This window comes from Eretmochelys imbricata, chromosome 2, assembly GCF_965152235.1.
Source record: "Eretmochelys imbricata isolate rEreImb1 chromosome 2, rEreImb1.hap1, whole genome shotgun sequence".
NCBI classification, from domain to species: Eukaryota; Metazoa; Chordata; order Testudines; family Cheloniidae; genus Eretmochelys; species Eretmochelys imbricata.
The window spans coordinates 25,072,683-25,095,401 of NC_135573.1; the positions used below are offsets into that span (position 1 = coordinate 25,072,683).

The 22,719-nt window shown below is 40.4% G+C and overlaps 1 protein-coding gene across 1 annotated transcript in view; it reads left to right on the plus strand.

Annotated features, from left to right (window-relative positions):
* The first annotated feature begins 451 nt into the window (after window positions 1-451).
* The window catches only part of ENPP2 (ectonucleotide pyrophosphatase/phosphodiesterase 2), a 67,089-nt gene continuing 44,821 nt past the window's right edge, over window positions 452-22,719 (plus strand). Inside the window, exons 1-8 of the mRNA XM_077808662.1 lie at window positions 452-517; window positions 1,095-1,197; window positions 7,496-7,651; window positions 9,807-9,932; window positions 12,713-12,773; window positions 14,415-14,512; window positions 15,378-15,457; window positions 16,523-16,642. Of these exons, the coding sequence (XP_077664788.1) occupies window positions 452-517; window positions 1,095-1,197; window positions 7,496-7,651; window positions 9,807-9,932; window positions 12,713-12,773; window positions 14,415-14,512; window positions 15,378-15,457; window positions 16,523-16,642 (810 nt within the window). The remainder of the gene's footprint in view (window positions 518-1,094; window positions 1,198-7,495; window positions 7,652-9,806; window positions 9,933-12,712; window positions 12,774-14,414; window positions 14,513-15,377; window positions 15,458-16,522; window positions 16,643-22,719) is intronic.

Consider the following 22,719-nt stretch of genomic DNA (forward strand, 5'->3'; position numbering starts at 1 on the left):
TTTCACGTTCTTTGAGCTATGTTGGGTTTTCGACATGCGTGGACGCAAGTGCGAGCAGTTACATAAATCCTCTGTGGAGCAATGCAAAGGATCCCAAGGCTGGAAAAGTAACCTTAGAATTCGTTACAGTGCTGGAAATTCTGCCATGAGAACCCTCTGGAGACTTTAGACCGTAGTTCCCAAGCGTGAGACCAGTGACTGAGTTTATCAAACCAGTTTAAAAAAAACCAAACCTTGCGGCTCTTTCGCAAAATCAGCGCAGTTGTGTGTGCCTTTGTTTTATTCTCTAAAAGTTTACACTGAAATCCTCACTTGCAAGTTTTCTCATGTTTGAAGATGGCAACAGAGCTTTTCATTCCCCTAGCCCAAGAGGTTTTTCAGTCCTAGCAAGATAAAAACGCATTGGTTTCTCTTTTAACCATGTTACTTTTGCGAGGAGAATAAAACGAACATGAACTGGTATTGGCCACAGCAACATGAGAAAACCCTGCCTGGGCAGAGGAAACCACATAAAAGCGTGTGTGTGCATTTTGTGGGGGAGGGGGAGAGAGAAGGATGATGCCTGAAGCTTCTTGCACTCAGAGCTGCGATTTGTGAGTGAAACATGATGAAATCACCCCTGGACAAATCAAATGAGCCTGTCAACCTCACCAGGTGGGATTAGTTGTAGCTAATAGACTGAACTCACGGAGCAAACAACACTGCACTCAATATAAAGAAAAAGAGAGCACACTGTGAAGGCTTTTCAAGAATTCTCTAGTATGGCTAAGACAAGCTGTTTCCAGTTACATCAGGTAGGGAAGGAAAGGAAAAGAAAATGTTTGTTTTGAAAGGAGGAATAACCAGTGTCTCCTGAAAAAGCGCCTACAAAAAGAAACATATGAGCTTTTAAATCAGATGTTTTATTCATAATTTCCCTTCTGGTTTTAATTACTCTAAAATTGTGACTGTCATTTACTGTTCCAGTAATAGGAACTGTAGTGACTAGCAACTCAAATAATATATCTGGTCCCTCCTTTTTTTTAATCACAATACTCTTAAATTTGGATTCTTGTTTTGCTTAGTTTGATCATTTTGCTCTCTTACTTTTGCAGGTAATATCCTTATTTGCTTTTGCCTTTGGGGTTAACGTCTGTGTAGGATTTACAGCAAATCGATTCAGAAGATCTGAAGACTGGGATGAGGGCACGATCTCAGGTACAGTAAATGACATAAACTGTACATCTCACTAACCTTATGTTATATACCATGGTTGGAAACCACTCCCATTCGGTTCCTTTTAGTTCTGGGATATAGTGAAGAATATGTTAACAAGCCTGAGTGTGTTGACCTTTGGGACTCACCTATAGGTTACCTGTTTACTTAAACTTTTGCTCTGTGTGCATGTGACTGGAGAATTAGGCTTATTTTAGAGTTGTTAACTTAGTCTGATATCGCAATTGATTGTTGTATGCTGTGCCTGCCTTTTTGCTCATTGATCCTACCGAATAGGTTAGTAAATTAAAATAAATGTAACTTGATCTGGTAATTCCCAAGTGCACAATTTTCATTCAACTAGCTAGAGAAGAAATTTGTGCAGTACTTGTTTGGTCAGGGTCATTTCAAGTCTAGAGTCACTGAGAATAGCGTCTTAGATTTCTGTATCTGCTAGTCATTCTGATTTGTGAACAGTAGACAGCAGACAACTAACTGGAGGAGGGAAGGGGTGAGATCAGCAGGTGTTAATGTTGAGAACTGCATGAAGCAGATGTGCTGTCAGTCATGTATTTTTTTTTTTTCCCTTCAGTTTCACATCCTTCTCTTTTGGGTGGAGAAGAGAAAGGACATGCCACAACAGAGACCTTTGTTTATATTTTGTTGGGAAACATAGGATTTTGTCTCCTGAGGCATTCTCCAAGTGGAAAAATGTATACAATGGAAAAGGAGTCTTTTTTTTGAAGAAGGGGTGGGGGGGGGAGTAGTCTTGACTTATGTCTCTGTTCCTTCCTTTGGCATGAAAAAGAACGTTTGTGGTAATTGACTTTGACTTGGTTAATATAACTGAAATGAAAGGGATTCATTTACAATACCCAACTATAATGATAGCTTGAGAACTTTCATAAAGAAATTGCTTGTTTACAGTGACTTGAGTAAGTTGTGTTCCCGGTAAGGAGTTTTAGGTTCCCCCTCACCTTCCCCAGAACTGGTGTCTACTCAACGCATTTATCAGTGTGGCTGACTGAGTAAGGACATTTAGGTAACTGAAAAGGATGTTGCTTCTGGATTTTTCCTGCGTAAAGAAGAGCACCTCCTACTTTGCTGCAAAAACATAAATGGCTCCTATTACTTTCCTCTTAGCATGTCTCTCCACAGATGTTAAGGTAGTATGCCTGATATGTTTGTAGCAGTAATAGTAACACCTGTGTTTCTTGGTTTCCACATACAGATTGTCACTTGTTTTGGTTTGACCAGTACAAGGAAAGCCAGTTGTCTGGAATATAGCAATAAGAGACAGCAAATGAGGGTTTCCTCTCTTGTTTATGTCAACCAAGTTACTTCCAATATATCAAAGTTAATTTATAATGGAAACAGGATCTAAAATCTGAGATAATAGAATCTATGTACAAATGTAATAAATGGAACTACTCAGTTGCCCTCTATGAGGGGAAACTGCCCTGCACAAGAGTAAACTTGTTTTAACTGGTAACAAATTTTAAATGCTCTAATCAAAGGAATCTACTTATGTCTTTGAAATTATCAATCACATGACTTCCATTAATAGTAATGAAAACTGAATATGGAAATAGTCTGCTTAGAAACCCAGAGCAATGAAATACCAAGCTAAAAGATTACTGCAGGTTTTCTTTCAACTTCACTGAGTTTTGGCATATATATTTACATGTACCTTGATGTCTGCATCATAATCTTATAGGATTGACATTGCTGTTGGAAAAACTAAGATGGAAAAAAATGTTTTCACCATTCATTGTTATACATGAGTGGTGTCTTGTCTTAACAAGGTGAATACTATGGCACTTTCAAATTCCAAACCTTGTCATTCTAGTACTGCTTTATGAATCCAGACTATCATGACTTTAACTCCATTACATACTAATGACAAAGTAGAGTAAGTGCTAAAGAATTCATCGAGATGTTAAACTGAACTTTTTTATATTTAATAAGCTGTCAGTATTTGTACACAACAAATAGCTGAATTAAAATAACATCTAAGGACCTAAGTCCCCCAAAACAGGGGAAATTAATAACTGATTCTGCCATTTCTTAACTTGACCTATTAAGTTTAGGTAGAGCACAGGTCTTCTAGACCTGTTAAGTAGTTTCAGAATGTGTAGCCTTAGTATAATATCCTCTTGAACCATGTTACTTAAGCGCAACAGGACGGTCTTATTGTCAGGATGGGAGCTAAAATCTGTTTCCTAGATCTGTGAATGTGGGAGCCTGGATACCAATCACATGTGCATTTTTAAGCATACAACTAATCATGGAATTGTACTTATACCAGAACAATTATGATGCACTTTAAATTTTCTTGCATTGAAATCTTGTCCATTTCAATGGCACTTTGCAAAATATAGTATAAATAATAGGCAGTGACGCTGCTGCTGCTCCAAAACTCTTCAAATACCTGTTTTTCTTGCTAAGTATGTGTAGCCATTGCCTAGTTCTTACCATGCAGTGTCTCTACTACGGATTATGCAAACATGCCTGAGTAGTTGCCATAGGATGGAAGTCCTACTGGAAGTCTGCCTATTGCAAATAGACTGCATTTTGACCGCATAATCCAATATAGTCAAACCAACCAATTTGATATGGCACTCTTCTAGGTAGATATAGCATTTCCAGGCTCTGTGTTATCATAATCATTTATGATAATGAACAAAAGGCAACATGCCTCCATAGGATTTCTTCCCTTATTCGTGGTATACCACTTCACCCAGAGCTCTCCTTTAAAGAACAACAATAGTTTGAGCTTAACTGGCAAAGACTGAAGTTACAAAAAAAGGTATAAGCAGCTCTAGTGTTAAAGGGGAAAAACTCCTGAAGTTCAAAGGTAGCCACAGTCCTCTCTTTCTCCAGCAGGATCCAGACTTGATGGCTTAGAAGTTCCTGCTAATCTAGGAATTTTCAGAAAAGTTCATAACTTCATATTCAATGCAGGAGCATCTGACAACTCAAACCTGCTACTTAGTTACAGGAGTTGCACTGCTGCTAAAGCGGACAATACTTGTTCAAACAGTTCTGCACACATCAGTACCCTGGCCACAGCTGGGTGTGTGACCTGCAAGTTTGTGGTTCAGCTTCAGAAGCAAGGTCAGCTGTCGCAGACCATTGAACAATATTGATATCCAGTGGCTACAGGTGTTAAAATGAGTCCTGTGGGTGATATGATGTAAAGTATCTTACAGTAGCTCAACCCATGGGTATAACCAATGCGTTAACAGTAGCTTGATATAATGTCTGAGTTAAGTTGAGATCTGGTTTGTCACATGAGTAGTAAAGGCATGTACCATAGTTGTCAGATGCATGGAAAATAACAAAAGATCTATAGCTGAATTATTTCCTACCTGGAAGATAATGGAAACTATTCTTCCCCACAGCTAACACTAAGTCATTGAGATACTACTTCAAACACTGCTGACAGACAGTGGCTTATATAACATGCAGTAAGACTCTCTCCAAATTTTCCTTTGTAAATACACATTGGCGTGTGGTTTTCAACAGTGTTAGGGAGTAGTCTCCCTACTATGCAAAGACCCCATTGAAAGTAACTGAAATGAATAGGGCAATGGTAATATTATGAAGCATTCTGAAATAACATCTTTGATTCTCATACTCAAACTTGCCATATCTGGGGCTTGGGTCTTAAAACCAGAGATACAGCATGTAAGATAAAGAAGCAAGAGAGGTTAAGTGTCCAGCACTCCTTTTCAGAGTGCTTAGCAGCTGGTGTTGAGAATAATGGGACTGGTAGCAGCAGACCATTTCTGAAAATCTGTCCATTCTAAGTATCTAAATGAATGCTGGACTTGTCAGAAAATCAGTCCCTTAATATTCATTGAAACGAATCTTCATGTGTTAAATTTTACAGCAATCTCAAAAGTCCTCTCATAAATTTGGAGAGTTTTAATATATAAGAAAGGGAGAGAGGCAATTCTGTGCAGAATGGACATAAATTTGAGTTTGGAAGTAGGTGTCCCTTCTAAAGTGTAGTTGTCCTACTGGAATAAAGGATTAGTGCAGTAATGACACTTCTTACAGCTTCAGAGAGGTTCCAGTGTCCTGTCTGTGTAGGAAACTTGAGCTGACAGACATACTCTGGTTTAAAACAGATGGATCTGATTGTTTTTCATAAGCCCAGGGCAGCCACAGCCTCCGCTGACGTCAGTGAGAAAAGCTGGTGCTTGGCACTTCTGCAGATCGGGCACAAATAATTAAAAAAGGACACCAGGATTAACTGGGAATCTCATATGCTCTACATATCAATGCCTATTGTGGAGTTATAAGGCTTTAATATATCATTTGTGGCTTTGATTGGAGCAATACAGAAGCTTCCATGTTGTTTAAAGCTGAAAAATAAGGGTTGATTCAAAACATTCATTTTTCTGGACACCACAAGCAATTAGTCATTCTCAGTTAGTAAACTCCTGGTAAAACTACAGCTTTCAAAATTCATCTGGTTTTGTACTAAGGATTCTGGGAAGAAGAAACAAATGTAAAGCATAGGGTTTTGGTTCTGGCCACTGGTGAAACAAACAGGAGGATTGATTTCAATAACTGAAGGAAAAACTCATGTATCTGTGCTGGCAACATGTATACAAAGTTTTAGCCCTGTGGTATTTTAAATGGCCAAAATACTGAAAATTTTAAAATGGCTTCATCAAGGGAATGCTGAGGGAGTTCCTAACTGAAGGGATACTCCCACACTCTTACATAGAGTATTTCTCACTCACACACACTACCTACTTGACTCAAAAACTACAATAGCAAAGAAAAATATTAAGCCATCTGATGTTACTTTCTGCCCCACATATGTGCACATACCTTACACTACCATACCCCACAACCTTAACTCTGTCCCTTAGCTTCACCAGTCTTCCCACATTGCCTTTACCAAGCAACTCATTCGAAACCCATTAGCGTACCTTCCATCCTTCCTACCTTCAGGGGCATTGGAACAATTTGTATAGTGGGAGGGGAGGGGGGTTGCTGAGATGCATTGAACCAAACTGTAAACTTTGTATATAATGGAAATCACTTCAGGCCAGGGGTGCAGGAGCACCCTTAGTTCCAGCACCTATGCCTACCATATGCTCCGACAACTGAGTGTTGGGATGATGATTTTTTGTTGGGCGGAGATCATTCTCCCCCGCATTCTGCTGACGGAAAAACTTTCAGCTATGTAGAACAGCAGCAGAAAATGGCCATAATCCAAAATATTTTCTAAAAGTACCTGTTAAATCAGATCTACTTAAGATTTATGCCCTACTAATAGTCTGATTGCTACTGACAAACTTCGACCCCTAACTGGTTTCAAATACTTCCTATTTAAAAATTCAACAAAAGACATAAAAAGTTTCAAAACATACTGTGAAATTTCACACTGAAAACACCTACTTAGGAAGAAAAACTTGAATATATGCCCCATTTTTAGCCCATGTCATAAAACATCCTTAACCATGGAGTCACAAACAGCCTCCCCATAATATATTTTGGTGTTTTTGGAGATACTCCTAGTGGGAAGAGTATATAGTTTTTGTCCCACTTGGGAGTAGTCTCCTTTCCACTCCCTGCCCCCCCACCCCCAATGGATCATTGCTGTCTAATACTTGCTTTATTAATGGACTCAGTTTCTTGCTTTATGAATGGTCTACAGTTTCTGAATCAGTGTTATTGCTGAAAGTTTTGTTTTTATAGTTTAATGTTCTACAGAAGCCCACCAAAAAAGCATTTCCTCACTTTATTGGCCACTAATTCAATTCGTTGAGTATCATACAGTTTCCTTTCACTGTGGTGTTGATCTGGCACCTTACAGTACAGTAAACAGAATCCTGCTGACTGTCATGTAGACTAATTGCGGTTCCTTTCCATGCTAACTGCCCAGTTGAGCATGAAAATGTCATGCAGTTTCTAACTGCAAGGGCCTGTTTTGGGGAAAGATTTGAAGCGCCCATAACTGGGCCTCTAAGACTTTATTTCTGCTAATGATTGCTTGATTATTATGGACTTAAAGCCAGGCGCAGTTCTTTGCAGGACATTATCACAGCACGCTGCTTACCCTCTACCCCCACCCCTCAAAAGAGGAACCTTTTTTTGAGTTAATTAGATTTTTGCTTCTGCCAACACCAAGTGTGCTTCTCCTCTTCCTTTCCCTTCGCCTCCCTCTCCTGTAACAGGGCAGCTGAAGTTTCATTACTCAGAGTAGCACTAGTTTGAGCAATCACTCACCAGCCATTGATGGCCTGACAAATGTTGCCCTGTTTCTTATTCCACGCAGTCCTGTCAGATTCCCCCTGGATCAGTACTTCTGGGTCCTGCAAAAGCAGATGCTTTGAACTTCAAGAAGCTGAGCCCCCGGGCTGCCGTTGTGACAACCTGTGCAAGAGCTACAACAGTTGCTGCTCTGACTTTGATGAACTATGTTTAAAGACAGGTATGAGAGCTGTACTCCCCTGTATCAGTACACACTGCTTACAGCTGGCTATGGACTAATGACAACTGTGAGGGCATGCTGTACTCATCCCGTCTTCGAACACCTTCAGCCTTTCTCAATGTGCAGTCCTTGCTTGCTTACAAGGACCCGTAAGCAAATTATTGTATCTTCCCCAGTTACTGTGTTTCCTTTGCCTCTGCCTTGGTTTTCAGGAAGCATCCTGCACCTCTATTTACGTTAGATCCCACCTAAAAAGTAAATCGTATTACTGCAGTGCCCCACATTAAAAACATGAACAGCTATGCACACTGAGATACTAAAGTTTTCTCCTCTAGTGAGAACAGGAGATAACTGTGGTAACTATGAGATGTTGTCTTTCTCCCAAATAATGGTGAATACTAACAGAATTTAATGTTCATTTGCATACTATGGGTTTCACGCCTGTGCAGTTGTCCACACAGGTTAATGCGCTGGTTAAATCCCACTGATGCTGTTCGGGCTTAACTGGTGCATAGATGTTGTGCAGGTCCTCTCAAGGGAGTGAATTGCAGGTGAAGGAGTGTGCTGGTTGCTATTACTTCAGACACCTATTTCCAGATGTCAGGGCGCACACAATCCACTGATGGAACCTTTCAAGTTCATTTAATTGGACACTAGGGGGTGGAAAATATGGCACTGTTCATGTTGGCTTTTTTGTTAACTTGATACATGGGTGTGGAAATTTTTAGAGAGGCTGTCTCTCTGCTAACACCTTTTGGAAATTACACTTCCTTACGGCAGAGCATAAAGCTACTGTTTTGTTTCCTAAAACATTGTGTATTTATTTCAGTTATTCACTGTATCAAAAAACATGTAGCTGGATTGGTACAGTGATTAGGTTGACATAGGTGCTTAGTCTTCCTGCCTTTGAAATCCTTCTTGTTACTTTAGTCTTTGGTGAAAAATCACATTTATTAGAGCAGCCAAAAGAGATGACTAGTGTTTCAAATGGGATAAGGAATATCCCCAATTTTCAGCACAAATTATCATGTTTCCCCCCTTCCCCCAGTTTATTTCATTTATATGAAAATGACACTTCCGTACAGCTCTGAACCAGGTCTGAACATTCTGACCTACCCAGACGTCCATAGGTCACCGTATAACTTCACCTGCTTGGTATCCAGGAAAGAGTGAGTTGATATGGTCTAGAAAATTGAGCCTAGTTCTGGGCTCCAGGAACTGCATGTTGGCCTTGGGCTGTTTGTGGTGGGCAGGAGGCGCTGATCCACGGGGCCTGCCAGTGGGCAGGAGGTGCTGGGGTGGGGTGGGGGGAGCTCATAAGGTGGTTGCTGGTAGGTGCTCAGCACTCACCATTTTTTCCCCATGGGTGCTCCAGCCTTGGAGCACCCACGAAGTCGGTGCCTGTGCTGCCCAACTTGGACATGCCTTCAGGACTGTCAGTTATGTGGATGGCCTCTCCAGGATTGGAAGGGTCACTTAAAACCTGCTGCCCAGGGCAAGATGGCTTATATGCTCTGTCTCTTCAGGGTGCAGCACAGACTCTCACCCAATTAGTTTTGATAAAGGGGCTCCTTCCATCTTCGTATTTCGTGTGTTGAGGAGCTTGGCATGAGTAAAACCTCCAGTTGCATGTCATGTTGCTCCCTTTTACATCCCTCCATCTACGTAATGGTCACTGAATATAGTGGATTCCTAAAGCTAAGTGTGGGGGGGGGAGCAGCGGCGAGGGGGGTGGTGGTGTTTGGTATGTTAAGTATAGCCCTCAACGTGCTAATATTTGTAACTTATGCTCCAGACCCCTCACCGTATCCCTCATTCGAGGGTTAGTGGGGAAGGGGAGAGAAATTCCTTAACAATATTTTAGTGATACTTTTGCTGGTATTATGTTTGGAAAATGGCTTAACTGACAGGATCAGAGAGTGATAAAACTCCCTGCTTGTGAATGGGGAAGCACGCAAAACTTCACACCCCTCTGTGGCTCGCGTCTTCTCTTGTTTATAGTCAACCTATCGATTTCAAACACTGTGCAGATCGCAGATTTCCAAAGCTGACTGTAATGATTGGGCTAACTTCACTGGGATGTTCAACTGAGTGCCGGGGACCCTTTTTAAAAATATCTTCTTTAACGTTTTCACTTACTGTGTGAATATTTTAGCTCGAGGCTGGGAATGTACCAAAGATCGCTGTGGAGAGGCAAGGAATGAAGAGAATGCCTGTCATTGCTCTGAAGACTGCTTGACCAGAGGAGACTGTTGTACTAATTATCAAGCTGTATGCAAAGGTACATATTTCTGTCCCTTTATCTAGCCTGAACTGATAGAGGCCAGCCCTGTGGGTAATGCCAAGTATTTTTTTGTGAGAGCACCTCCATCCTGCCCCTCCCCCACATCATACACATTTCATTTTCTGTTCTTTTGCGGATGTGGGGGACAGGTCTAGTTTCCTGTGCCCATGGCTCACAGGTGCTGTCAGTTCTGTGGAAGCAATGTGTTTCGGATTTGGTGATGGTGGGAACGCTTTGTGTCAGTTGGAAGTGATACTGACAGGCTGAGTGGAGAAGGAAAGGATTCTGCATGCTGAGATGGATTCGAAAACACCTTTGTAGTGTGTTGTAAAGCAAAAAAAAAAAAAAGTTTAGATGTGCTCGATTGTATTACAGTGAATACAGTGCTGTTTAGTGGTCTCAATAAGGACCAGGGCTTTGCTTTGCTGGGTGTTCTGTTTACAACAAAACCCAAACCATAAGAGTCTCTGTCCTGAAGCACTTATATTTTGATGTAAGACAAGATGCAACAAGTGATGCAACAGACACATGGTGGGAGGGCAAGGGAAGGGTGACACACAGTTACATAGAGTAGGTACGTGCAGGATTAGATCTTTGTGTTCCCTTTAATTACAGCTAACTCCTTTTTTTTAATGGAAATAGCTTCAATAATCATTATCTCAGTGGCGTGGTGAGTGGGCCGTAAAGGTTTCATTTCCATAGTAATCTTGATCCTATTGGAACATGTCCTGCCATATGTAGGTGCACCTCCTCTATCTGACAGGTTTCCAAGTGGTAACCGTGTTGGTTTTTATCAGCAAAAATAACGAGGAGTCCTTGTGGCACCTTAGAGACTAAAATTTATTTGGGCATAAGCTTTTGTGGGCTAGAACACACTTCATCAGATGCATGGAGTGGAAAATACAGTAGCAGGGGTAAATTCACAGCACGTGAAAAGATGGGAGTTGCCTTACCAAGTGGGAGGTCAGTCTAATGAGACAATTCAATTAACAGTAAGATACCAAGGGAGGAAAAATCACTTTTGCAGTGGTAATGAGAGCGGCCTGTTTCAAACAGTTGACAAGAAGGTGTGAGTAACAGTAGGGGAAATTAGATTTTGTAATGACTCAACAACTCCCACTCTTTATTCAGGCCTAATTTGATGATGTCCAGTTTGCAAATTAATTCCAGTGCTGCAGTTTCATGTTGGAGTCTGTTTTTGAAGTTGTTGAAGAATTGCCTCTTGCCCCTGTTGTTGAGTGACCAGGGAGATTGAAGTGGTCTCCTACTGGTTTTTGAATGTTATAATTCCTGATGTCAGATTTGTGTCCATTTATTCTTTTGCGTAGAGACTATCTAGTTTGGCTCATGTACATGTTAGGGGGGCATTGCTGGTACATGATGGCATATATCACATTGGTAGATGTGCAGGTGAGCGAGCCCCTGAGTGCATCTTCTGGCCATTTGGCCTTGCTTCAATACACTTCTCCATGATTCAATAGGATTTACCTATTTTACCTACTGAACAGTCTCACTTGATTGCTAGCCTCCCCAACGACTCACTTTCACAAAGGTTTTTCTTTGGAATCTTCATTTTCTTCCCCACTTCCTTTCTGCCAAGCAACTGCATACGTTTAGAAGGTGAGGAGAATAGTTCAGATACACACCAGCGTAACTGAGTGCAGACTCTACTCCCTCATCTCCAGTTCTGCAGTGGGGAAGGAAAACTAAATATGCCTCCTCCAGCAAGTTTTAGCAGATTGCATTCTTCCCAACTCTGAAGAAACCCTTGCAGATTAATTGTGGTTAAATGCTAGGTGTAGTTTCCAGTTCCTGCCTTTTGAGGTGCCTTTCCCTAGAAAGATAGGAGAGAGCAAGTACAGTAGTTAAAGCCATCCCTTGTTTTAATGTACATAGAACACAGTCCTCATTTAGCCAGCCAATAACAAAAGATTGCTGTAACCCGGGCACCATTACAGGACTGACCTTTACATAAGAACAGCATCTCCATATTATTGGTTACAAATTTACTTGTCTTTTCATATTAAATGTGACACTCTAATTCTTGTTCCACTCAAACAAATACTTCACATCTCTTGCTTATGCCAAGATCTCATTCTTCTTGAGTCCCTCTGTCTCTCTTGCTCTCCCTTATCAGGGCCAACTGGGATTGCTGCTGTTCAAAATTGTATTCTATGCATCTGCTTTTTTTTTTTTTTTTTTTGAGGAAGTACAATTCCTTTTAATAACATCAATGTCATAAAGCAAGCAGCAGTGTCTGATGATCTGACTTTCTTCTGTCCTATGAAAGTACAAAGTATGTCCCAAGTCTGAGCGTACAGTGGGAACAGTAGCAAAAAACGTAGTGGAAAATAATTGACTATACAACCTAATACTATAGTAACGAAGAGTCTGAAAGGGGTTCAGTTCCATCTAGGCTATGAAATTAACAATTTGTTAGCATTATACTTTCATACTAGTTGCTGCTTTTGTGCTCTAACTTTCTAATGTTCAAACCGTGTGAAAACTTTCTCATGGGATCAAGAGGAAATCCCTTTACTCAGATTTGAAGTCATGCTTTAAACAGGTGCTAATTTGTACTTTAGCTGGTCTTATTGAACATTGGCAGGTAATCAGCACATTCATACTGCTGCCTAGGAGAGCAGTGGGTATAAAAACATGTTGCTCACAAAGTATGACAGTATGACCTGTTGTGTGAGTGGTTTTTTGGTAGTCTGGTACAATTTGTAACTCTATTGACAATTATTCTAAAAAATGATGACTTCCTTTCCACGTAGGAGAGACTCACTGGGTGGATGACGACTGTGAAGAAATAAAATCTCCTGAATGCCCAGCTGGGTAAGCACCTTTTATTTTGAAGTTGTGCAGAAGACATTTGTTAAAAGAGCTGACTAAGTCATAGCCACTGGCCATGGGTTGATAAAGTTGCCCATTTCACTGACTTATCATGCACCCGAACAAATACCTAATTAATTTAGTGGAAGTCTTTCCTTTGACTTCAATAAGTATTGGCTCCTGTGACAATAAGTATCCGACCTGATGTGAGCAGCCTTCAGGCCAATTTTCTTTAAACATTGCATCCAAAGGTACCTGTCTTGTACAGTATTTAAAAACAAATAAGATTCAGTGGCATTGGAACGCTTTTGATAGTGGGGGTGCTGAAAGTCAGGGTAACTGTAAAGCTGTGGTCCCCCAACATTTTACCTACGACCCTCCCCCCCCCCGTCCCCCCCGAGCTGGAGCAGGGCCATGGCTCTGGGAGGGGGGACTTGAAGAGAGGTAAGGGGGCCGAGGCTGGGGCTAGCAGCCAGGACCCCGGGTGGCGCGGGGCCTTGCGTAAAACCTGCAGCACCCCCTGCACCCCTAGTTCCTGCGCCTATGATTTTAGATTCTGAAACTTAACTGATTTAGAGCATGGTTCAGCAAGACACTTTCAGCATGTGAATAACTTTTAAGCATGTGCGTAGTCTCATTGAACCCAGTGGGACTGTTTCAGGAGCGATGGAAAGCCCCTAAAAGTGTAGGGGGCCACCAATACCTGAACTGTGACCCCACCCTCATGCCGTCCCTTCTCCCTAAGGCTCTACCCTCTCCTTCTGTCGCTCGCTCTTATGGCCAGTAAAAGTGGGAGGGTCATGGACCCCTGACCTCCCTGTTCTGGCACCCCTGGACTTTTCACATGTTTAAAATTTAAGCATGTACTTAGGTAACTTGCTGAATCAAGGCCTAAATCTAAATTTAGATACCTAAATAAGGGGACTCTTTCACAGAAATACCGAGCATCTACAGCTCCTATTGACTTAAGTGGGCGCTATGGGTACTTAAGACTTTAGGTGCCTAAGAATAAGTTCACTGTGGATACCTAATATTGGGCACCCATGTTTGAAGAAGTTGCTTTCCCTGCCTCTGCATGAGCTTTGGGAAACTTCTACATTCTGGCTGTGTTTGCATCTCAAGAGGAGCAATGTGGCTCTTTGTTCTATGAAAAAATAACAAAATGAGTACTCCTTTACTGTGTTAGAGCAGCTAGTCTCTCACATACTGTGCGTGGACATTAAACTTCTTGTGACCCTTGCTCTTCACAAAAACAGAAAAGATTTGTGCTTGTGGAATGTGTGTGGTTTTTTTTAATTGCAATTATATATGTGTAAAAATGTATGTATTTGACCGTATTCCTCTTATCCAGCCCTGTGTACATCACTTACCTTCCTGGATGATAAGTTCTTCTGGACAGGGACCATGTCTTTGTATGGGTCTTTATAGCAACAGTACAATAGGATTGTGATCCTGATCTGGGCTTCTGGGTGTTACTGAAATATAAATATTACTAAACTATACTGATCTACCAGCTCTAAAATTTATAGACTTCTAACTGTTGTAGTAGTTTAAACTCTCATTAGTCTGACTGAATGAGCATACAAAATAGTTTTCGAAATACTCCTTTCAACTCTGGATATGTTAACATAGTCTTTGTTTCAGTTTTGTTCGCCCTCCTTTGATCATCTTCTCTGTCGATGGCTTTCGTGCATCATACATGAAGAAAGGGAGTAAGGTCATGCCCAACATTGAAAAACTAAGTAAGTAAATCTGTTTTATTAGAACAAACTGCTACGGCAATCTCTTGTTCTTATATTGTTTTCATTGTTTGTATAGCACCATAAACCAACAAGGTACTATGCAGTAGAAGAGCTGCATCAAACACAGCTGGCTTTCTGGCCCAAAGGCCTAACAATCTAAAGGCCTGTTCTTGTTCCCAGTGAAGTCAAATGGCAAAAGTCCCATTGGCTTAAATGATACAGTTTGATTAGGCCTGAAAGAGACAGACTGGAGCAATGCAGAACAGTAACATAAGAATGGCAGAAGTGCATTGTTTTTTTGGGAGAGCCTCCCAGAACAAGTGCAGTTTTTTTTGTTTGTTTCGCTAAGCAAACCTAATCTTGAATTCAACATGTGTAGCAGCAGCTGTGGGCACTACTGTACGCAAATGGGAAGTCTGGTGAAAATTTCCCTGTGACAACTCTGGAATTATAGTTTCAGACTGATTAATACAGGTGTTTGTCACCTGAAATTAGCATGAATTTTCTGGAGTTATTTTACTGCTAATATGGGCAAACTTGTAGTGAAAATGATCTGAAGTACTAATTAAAAGGGAAGCATTTTTTCTTTTAAATTTACCTCGTTTTATACATCTATTGCCAAATTATTTCTCCATCTTTTTGTACGAGGAAAAGTGTTGTCATATTTTAGGCCATGCGTGTCTATTTAATACGTGTGCTTTAGCAGTGTTGGCCTCTATGCTTAAGCAATAGAGTCGTGTTTATTTAAATTGGTTCAAACATGTTTCTTGGTATTTGTTAATTAAGCAAAGGTCTTCCTATCTTTCTGCCTTCAGTGTATGACAGTCCTATTTTTTAACACTTGTATTTCCTGTTGTACTTTCAGGATCTTGTGGAACACATTCTCCCTATATGAGACCTGTATATCCTACAAAAACCTTCCCTAACTTGTACACCCTGGCTACTGTAAGTCTTTGAGGGGGATTTCTTGAATATAATTAAAGGGACTTGCAAATCACTTACAAACTTGGGAATTGTGAGGGAGGAATTTTTAAATGAAAACTGGTTAATGTGGTCAATCACTTTTTGTACTTAAGTTGTGGTTTTTTGTTTTTTTTTTTGTTTTTGTTTTTTTTCAAATGGAGTGGGGGAAGCATCAAAGTACTTTGAGATTCTTAGATAAGGGGGTGCAGTATAAATGCAAAGCATTTATTATAGCCTGCTGCTTTTTTTTACCCTTCCCACTCCTGTACTGAAGTGATTCATACTCCTTTTCTGTAACTACAGCTTACGGTTCTTACGGAAATAAATTTTGAAGTCACAAGAACAGACCCTCAGTTGATGTAAATTTGTGGTTTGGTTTTTTTTTCCCATTGAAATTAAGTCAGTGGGACTATGCAATTTATACCAGCTTATTATGTGGCCCACATATTCAATATTAGCCCTGGTATGAGTGCAGGGCTATGAACTAGGAGCTCCTGAGTGCTAATGACAACTTTGACATTAATTCCCACTGTGGCTTTGAATGCAAGTCACTTAGTTGACTTGCCTCAGTTCCTCCTTTTTTTTATGCTAGGAATAATACTTACTCATCTCTCAGGAGTGCTCAGGATTAAGTTACGCTTGTGAAGTAATACGAAGATAAAACATGATGAAATGTAAATGCTAGCTATATTATTTATTTATTATTATTGCCACCATTTACTGTCACCAGAATATTTTACAAAGATGAACTGAAAGTACTATTTTAAAAGGACTTTCTGTCACTTTTAAAGTAGCTAACTGCTGAAGTAGCTATGCTTTAAGACAAGATCAGGATATGCAAATGATCTCGTACTGCTTTAATGAATATCTAAAGCACTAAACATTTTTTTTTTAATCTTAAAACTAAGATCTCTAATTCGGTTGAAGTTTACAGGCATACCCAGTTTTCCATTCTTAAAGAATTTAGTGGTATTTGTGGATAACTGTGCAGAACTGCATTTTAACGTGTACTAAAGGTTCACTAATTTAATCTACTTCTGCACAAAGGGACTCTATCCTGAATCACATGGAATTGTTGGCAATTCAATGTATGACCCTGTATTTGATGCCAGCTTCAGTCTTCGAGGGCGAGAGAAATTCAATCACAGATGGTGGGGAGGTCAACCAGTAAGTTTTCAGACATTTTTTTTCTCCTGTGCTTTGGAATACAGCCAATAATAGTAGCAATAAAAATACATCTGTGAACAATTTGAACCTAATCTCCTGACATCTGGCCCAGCTTCTGTCATTTTAATGTAACTTTTGAGTTGGCTCTCGCTTTTCAGAATAGTAAAACCATTGATTATGCAACATGGCTCTTGTTGGTAATTGTGAACTAGATGTAGTTAGAAATATCTTGTTTTAGGCCGCACAGTTTAACTCAAATCAGTATATTTTCAGAGTGTGGCATATGTCCAAAGTATATGTAATTCTGCCTCAGTGGAGGGGAATGGACTAAAACAGTGATACTCAGACTGAGGCTTGTGAGCCACATGTGGCTTTTTAATGTGTTTCCTGTGGCTCTTTGCAGCACGTGATATTCAAACACTGTGTGATTTTAATTATTCACCAATCAGGGTATTATGTTCCAGAATAATACTTGGTCAATAATTTTTCTGTGTGTGTGTGTGTAAAATAGTAAATGAAACAATGAATTCACACTATTGTGACTCTTTTGGGAATGTTGGTTGCTAATTTTGCTCCTGAACCTCTGAGAACTGAGTATCCCTGGACTGGAAGATCTCTTGATGTCCCCTCTAGCCATATAGTTCTATGATTCTATAGCGTTTCCCTTTAATTTGCACATTACAGGTTTGTCAGGTTTTAGTTCTGTTCTAAACATACACACACAGAATTAGATAAAAACATATACTGTTGCTGGAAGGTTGTGCTGCTTTTATTTCTTAGAATTCAGAACAATAATACACAAGACCCCAGAATCAGAGAGAGCGTGTGAACAGGCTGCTCCCTAAGGCAGTGAGACAAAACTCATCTTGCTTAGCTTTAAATGGACTTTTATTTCAGACTGGCTTTGCTTTCACACTTTTCTACAGAGCCCTCTGGCCTGTGAGCAGGACCAGGAAACCCCCTCCTTCCCCCCACAACTTCTGGTACTGTGTGTGTGAGAGATACTGATGGAACATATTAACACACAAGATTTGTAACATGACACAACTTTCATAGTTTTTTATTTATTTATTTTTAAGACCAAGGGGACAATTGTGATCACCACCTACTCTGACCTCCTGCATAACACAAGCCATAATACTTCCCTGAATTAATTCATGCTCCAGTTGAACAAGATAATATCTTCCAAGAAAAACATCTGATCTTGAATTTTAAACTAGCTTTGGACCTTTACCCTGGGCCAGTAGTTCTTCAGCTACAAGGCTGTAGTTTTCAAAGGGACCTCAAAGCAGTTATTTTGCATTGAAATTCAATGAGAATTAGGTGCAGTCTAAATATTTGCCACCACTTTTTTCTTTCCAAAATAGAAAGAATGTAAAAGACAGGGCCTGGCTTCATACAGTGTTTGAATATGAAAGACCACTTAAGTGCTGAAGATTGACTTAGCACTGTAGATGCCACATCACCTGCTGTGTTGAGTGGGATATAGAGCAGATAGTTCTTACAAGTGTGTTCCAGAATACTGTCACTGGCAATCAAAAGTGGCTAAAGACTCTAAACAAAGGGCCATGAGAAATGGTGGTGACATGATTATGGGGGAGTTATGGAACAATTAATGTCCTGACGGAGTTAAGCTCTCAGATGGCACTGGTTGGAGCTGAAAACACTATTGAGGATACTGAAATAAAGTGTAGGGAGAGTGGTCACTTTGGATAAGCTATTACCAGCAGGAGAGTGAGTTTGTGTGTGTGGTTTTTGGAGGGGGGTGAGAGAACCTGGATTTGTGCAGGAAATGGCCCACCTTGATTATCATACACATTGTGAAGAGAGTGGTCACTTTAGATGGGCTATTACCAGCAGGAGAGTGAGTTTGTGTGTGTGTGTGGGGGGGGGGGGGCGGAGGGTGAGAAAACCTGGATTTGTGCTGGAAATGGCCCAACTTGATGATCACTTTAGATAAGCTATTACCAGCAGGACAGTGGGGTGGGAGGAGGTATTGTTTCATGGTCTCTGTGGGTATATAATGTCTTCTGCAGTTTCCACGGTATGCATCCGATGAAGTGAGCTGTAGCTCACGAAAGCTCATGCTCAAATAAATTGGTTAGTCTCTAAGGTGCCACAAGTACTCCTTTTCTTTTTGTGAAATAATGTGATTGGTCTAGAGAAGTTTAAGGAAAAAAAGCATTACTAAAATAAGAAATTGAAACCCTACCTGGTAAAATGCAAGTTAATACATAAGGGAGGAAAAACCCCTAACCGCAGAAACTCAATGAGGGAGGAGAGGCTTGTGAAAGCAGTAACCCTGACAGAGGCCCATTGGTGGAGAGGGTGGAAAATAAGATGGCCAAAAAAACCCAAACGGCTCTTAAACTACATGTACATAAGCAGGGTGGAAGGGACCCTTTCTGTCTGCCACTGGTGAGGTCACAAGAATATCAAATACAGTTTTGGATACCTCAGAGTTTAATCTTTTTAGCAAACTCAAGGAAATTTGGAGAGCAACCAGTAAACTACAAATAATGAAAGGTGTTGCTGAGGAAAGCTATTCTACAACTCTGTATAAGTAAAAAGTTTTCTATAGCTTAGTCCTGCTCCCAACCAGAGTTAGCCTATTGCTTTCTCTAACTATCTGGTGGATGTAAAACTCAACGAGGGAGCTGAATTGGTCAAGGTGACACAGTGAAATTAGGAATAAGATAAAGTAAAGTGTGTGTCAGGGCAAGCTTCCTGAGGGTTACATGCTTTACAGTATGGCGTTATGGGGCAGGGTGACTTGAATTGTGTGTGGTTCAGAAATATCCTATCCTGGGTGGAAAGGCAGGGTAGAGAATTGGGTCAGTGCAGGCTTTGGATGATTGTGTAATAATTATAATTAAAAAGTTCACTTCAGTGATCAGCATCTCATAAGAATACACATAGATCACCATGTGAAATCAGTGGGATTTGACAGATAACTTGTATTTTATATTTCCAAGGGAGTATTTATCGGAAGGTAACTTGAGGGCATGTAAAAAAAAAAAACCCCATGCTAGTTTTTGTAAATATTTCAGCGTGCAATAAGTAGCATTTAAAACCTGATCATGTGAATTCAACAACCTAGTTCTCAGAGTACTGAAAACAAGATTTTACTATTCTTTATTTAAAAAAGTGGCACATGGTACCATCCATGTGCAAATAAAATGTCTTATCCTTAGCTGATATCCACATAGAGATAATGGGCATCTGGGCCAGTGGTCTCAAAGGAGGCACTAAAAAACTGTTTCTTGATGCTTGCAGTTCCCTTCTCAGTGTTTTTTATGACCTCTAGTCTAACCATAAGAACAAATCTCAAAGGTCTCTTAACCAGTAGTCAAAGCCATATTCATTGTTGAAAATACTGATCAGATGGTGTATTTTTCTTGTGTAGAATAGTTTATATGCTCTATGAACCATGGAAATCACACTCTAGCCTTATCAGTAGACTAGCCCCTTCCTTCCCTCCTCAACCAATGCTTCTACTACAGGAATAAGTTGTTTAAAAAGGCAGATAGAAATGGGTAATAAAAATGCAAAGTGTGTTGGATCTCCAGGACCTATGGCAAGGTTTTGTAGTGTCCCAGAGAAATTTCCCAGTTTTGGAGCCTCTCTTAGAGGATAAACCCTTCTGGATGACTTATACTCTTAAAAGCTTTATTTTCAGTGTACAGCACTGATCTTTTTTTAATGAAGCTCAAAATCTTCATTAAATGCCAAATCTGATTTGTAGAAGTTTTTAAGCTTCCTGTTTTTCAGGAGTAAACCCATATGGGTGAATGCCACTTATCCTACAGTGAAGGAATCAGTAGGCCCACACTTTCTTCCAAAAAAGGCATTGTAGTTTTCCAGCTTTTTGTCCACTAACTTTTAAATCATGGCTGTATAAAAACTGCAGTACAACACATAGGCTCTTTTGTAGCATTTCTGGTCATTAGCCTGGATTTGTCTCCTGTGTCATGGCTGGCTGGCTTTTTTTGATGTTTTACTTTCACTTTAAATTGAGACTGGAAGCATTTAACAATTCTAGGGGGTGTGGTGGTTTTTTTGAACTTGAAGAGTTCAGAAGGGCCTAGTGAGAAGCACTGAACTGTGCTGCTGGCCAGCTGAGGCTCCAAAAGGAACATCATGTTCCTAAACCACCACCTTACTTGTAGCTGCTGTATATTAATGAGTCACTGGAATACATGTTGTGTCTCAGTGCTGTGTTTATAGTCTCTAGACATTAGGTCCAAGTACTACATAGTTTAGAAATGTCAGTTTCAGGGGGAAAAACAAGTCCTACATCTAAGCAATCTCTATTTTTGAAACCAATCAGATTTGCCTCTGTTTAATAGGAATATGTTGCATTGGCTATCAAAGGATCAAGCTCAGGCTAGGAGGGTCTGGCAGCATGGAGGCAGTTGGAATATTTCCTGAGGGAATAAGGAGCTTCATAGCTTACTCAAATAGTCTCTCGCAACCAACATAGGAACAGTATTGATAAAATGGTGAGATTAAAAGGAGAGAGATGGGGCTCTGCAGGAAGCTGCATCCAGCCTTTCTATTGTAAAAACCTATCAATTGTTTAAAATGATATTTTCTTGATCCTTCATGGTCAATAGGGAGAAAATGGATATCCATAAGAACTTCATTCCATAAGCAACTTTTTTGGCTTTAAATTGGCAAATCCACCCTGTGCGTCTGACCCTATCTCAGCCAATTACTAGGTAATAGCTTTCTGATACCAAAAATGTCTGACTGTGCCAGAGGGCAATTGTGCTAAACTACTAGGTCACATAATTATCTCAGTCAGATAAAAGGTGCATGGTAGGGAAGGGGTTGCTGTATATTTTACCTTTTTGGTAGTGGATACACATGAAACAGCTCTGGTTTTAATTCTACATAGTTGTACCAAATTTGAATGCAGATTTACCTCAGAAACCCTGTAAGTTACTGTGCAATCCCCCCCCCCCCCCCTTGGGGCCATTTCTTAATGAGAAAGGGATTTCCCACCCAGACATTGCCTCTCCTCAACCACAGATGGTGTATACAGTACCTCTGCTTCTGACCAGAATTTCCCTCCTTGGCCAGCTTGCAGAAGAAGTGTTTGTACAGTGATCCCACAAGAGCCAAAATGCAGTGCATTTACTTTATATTGGCCTTGGCCTAGGATGTGCTTTTGCCCGTACTTTCATAATGCAACAAATACTGGGAAAGCTTTATGAAGTGATTTGGAACTTATTTTTCCACAAAAGATTAAAAATAGATAGATGTTGCACTTTGCTGGCTTTCACAATCTAGTCCAGGAGCCATGCCAATTGATTTTCCTTGTAGTAATGTACATACACAAAGGCAGTATTGTCTAGCAGTTTGACCAGGAGACTAGGGGTTCTGAGGACTCCTAAGTTCTGTTCCTGGGTGCTGCCACTGATGTCCTGTATAACGTTGAACAAGTGGCTTAACTTCTTTGTGTCTACCTACTAATAAAAGGAATAGAGTAATACTGTAATTCAGAGGTGTTTAAAGGCATTAATATATGACCCTGTAAACATGTGAAATCGTTTATCTTCTAAGCTGGATTTGAGTACTGGCTTTTGCACTAGAGCTGAATCTTTGGGTCCTTAATACAACAGACTTTTCTGCGCTGTAGAAATTAAACATACTCTAATTCTTGTAAAAAGAAAAGGAATACTTGTGGCACCTTAGAGACTAACCAATTTATTTGAGCATGAACTTTCATGAGCTACAGCTCACTTCATCAGATGCATACCGTGGAAACTGCAGCAGACTTTATATACACACAGAGAATATGAAACAATACCTCCTCCCACCCCACTGTCCTGCTGGTAATAGCTTGTCTAAAGTGATCATCAGGTTGGGCCATTTCCAGCATAAATCCAGGTTTTCTCACCCTCCACCCCCCCCACACACAAATTCACTCTCCTGCTGGTAATAGCCCATCCAAAGTGACAACTCTCTATTACCAGCAGGAGAGTGAATTTGTGTGTGTGGGGGGTGGAGGGTGAGAAAACCTGGATTTATGCTGGAAATGGCCCAACCTGATGATCACTTTAGACAAGCTA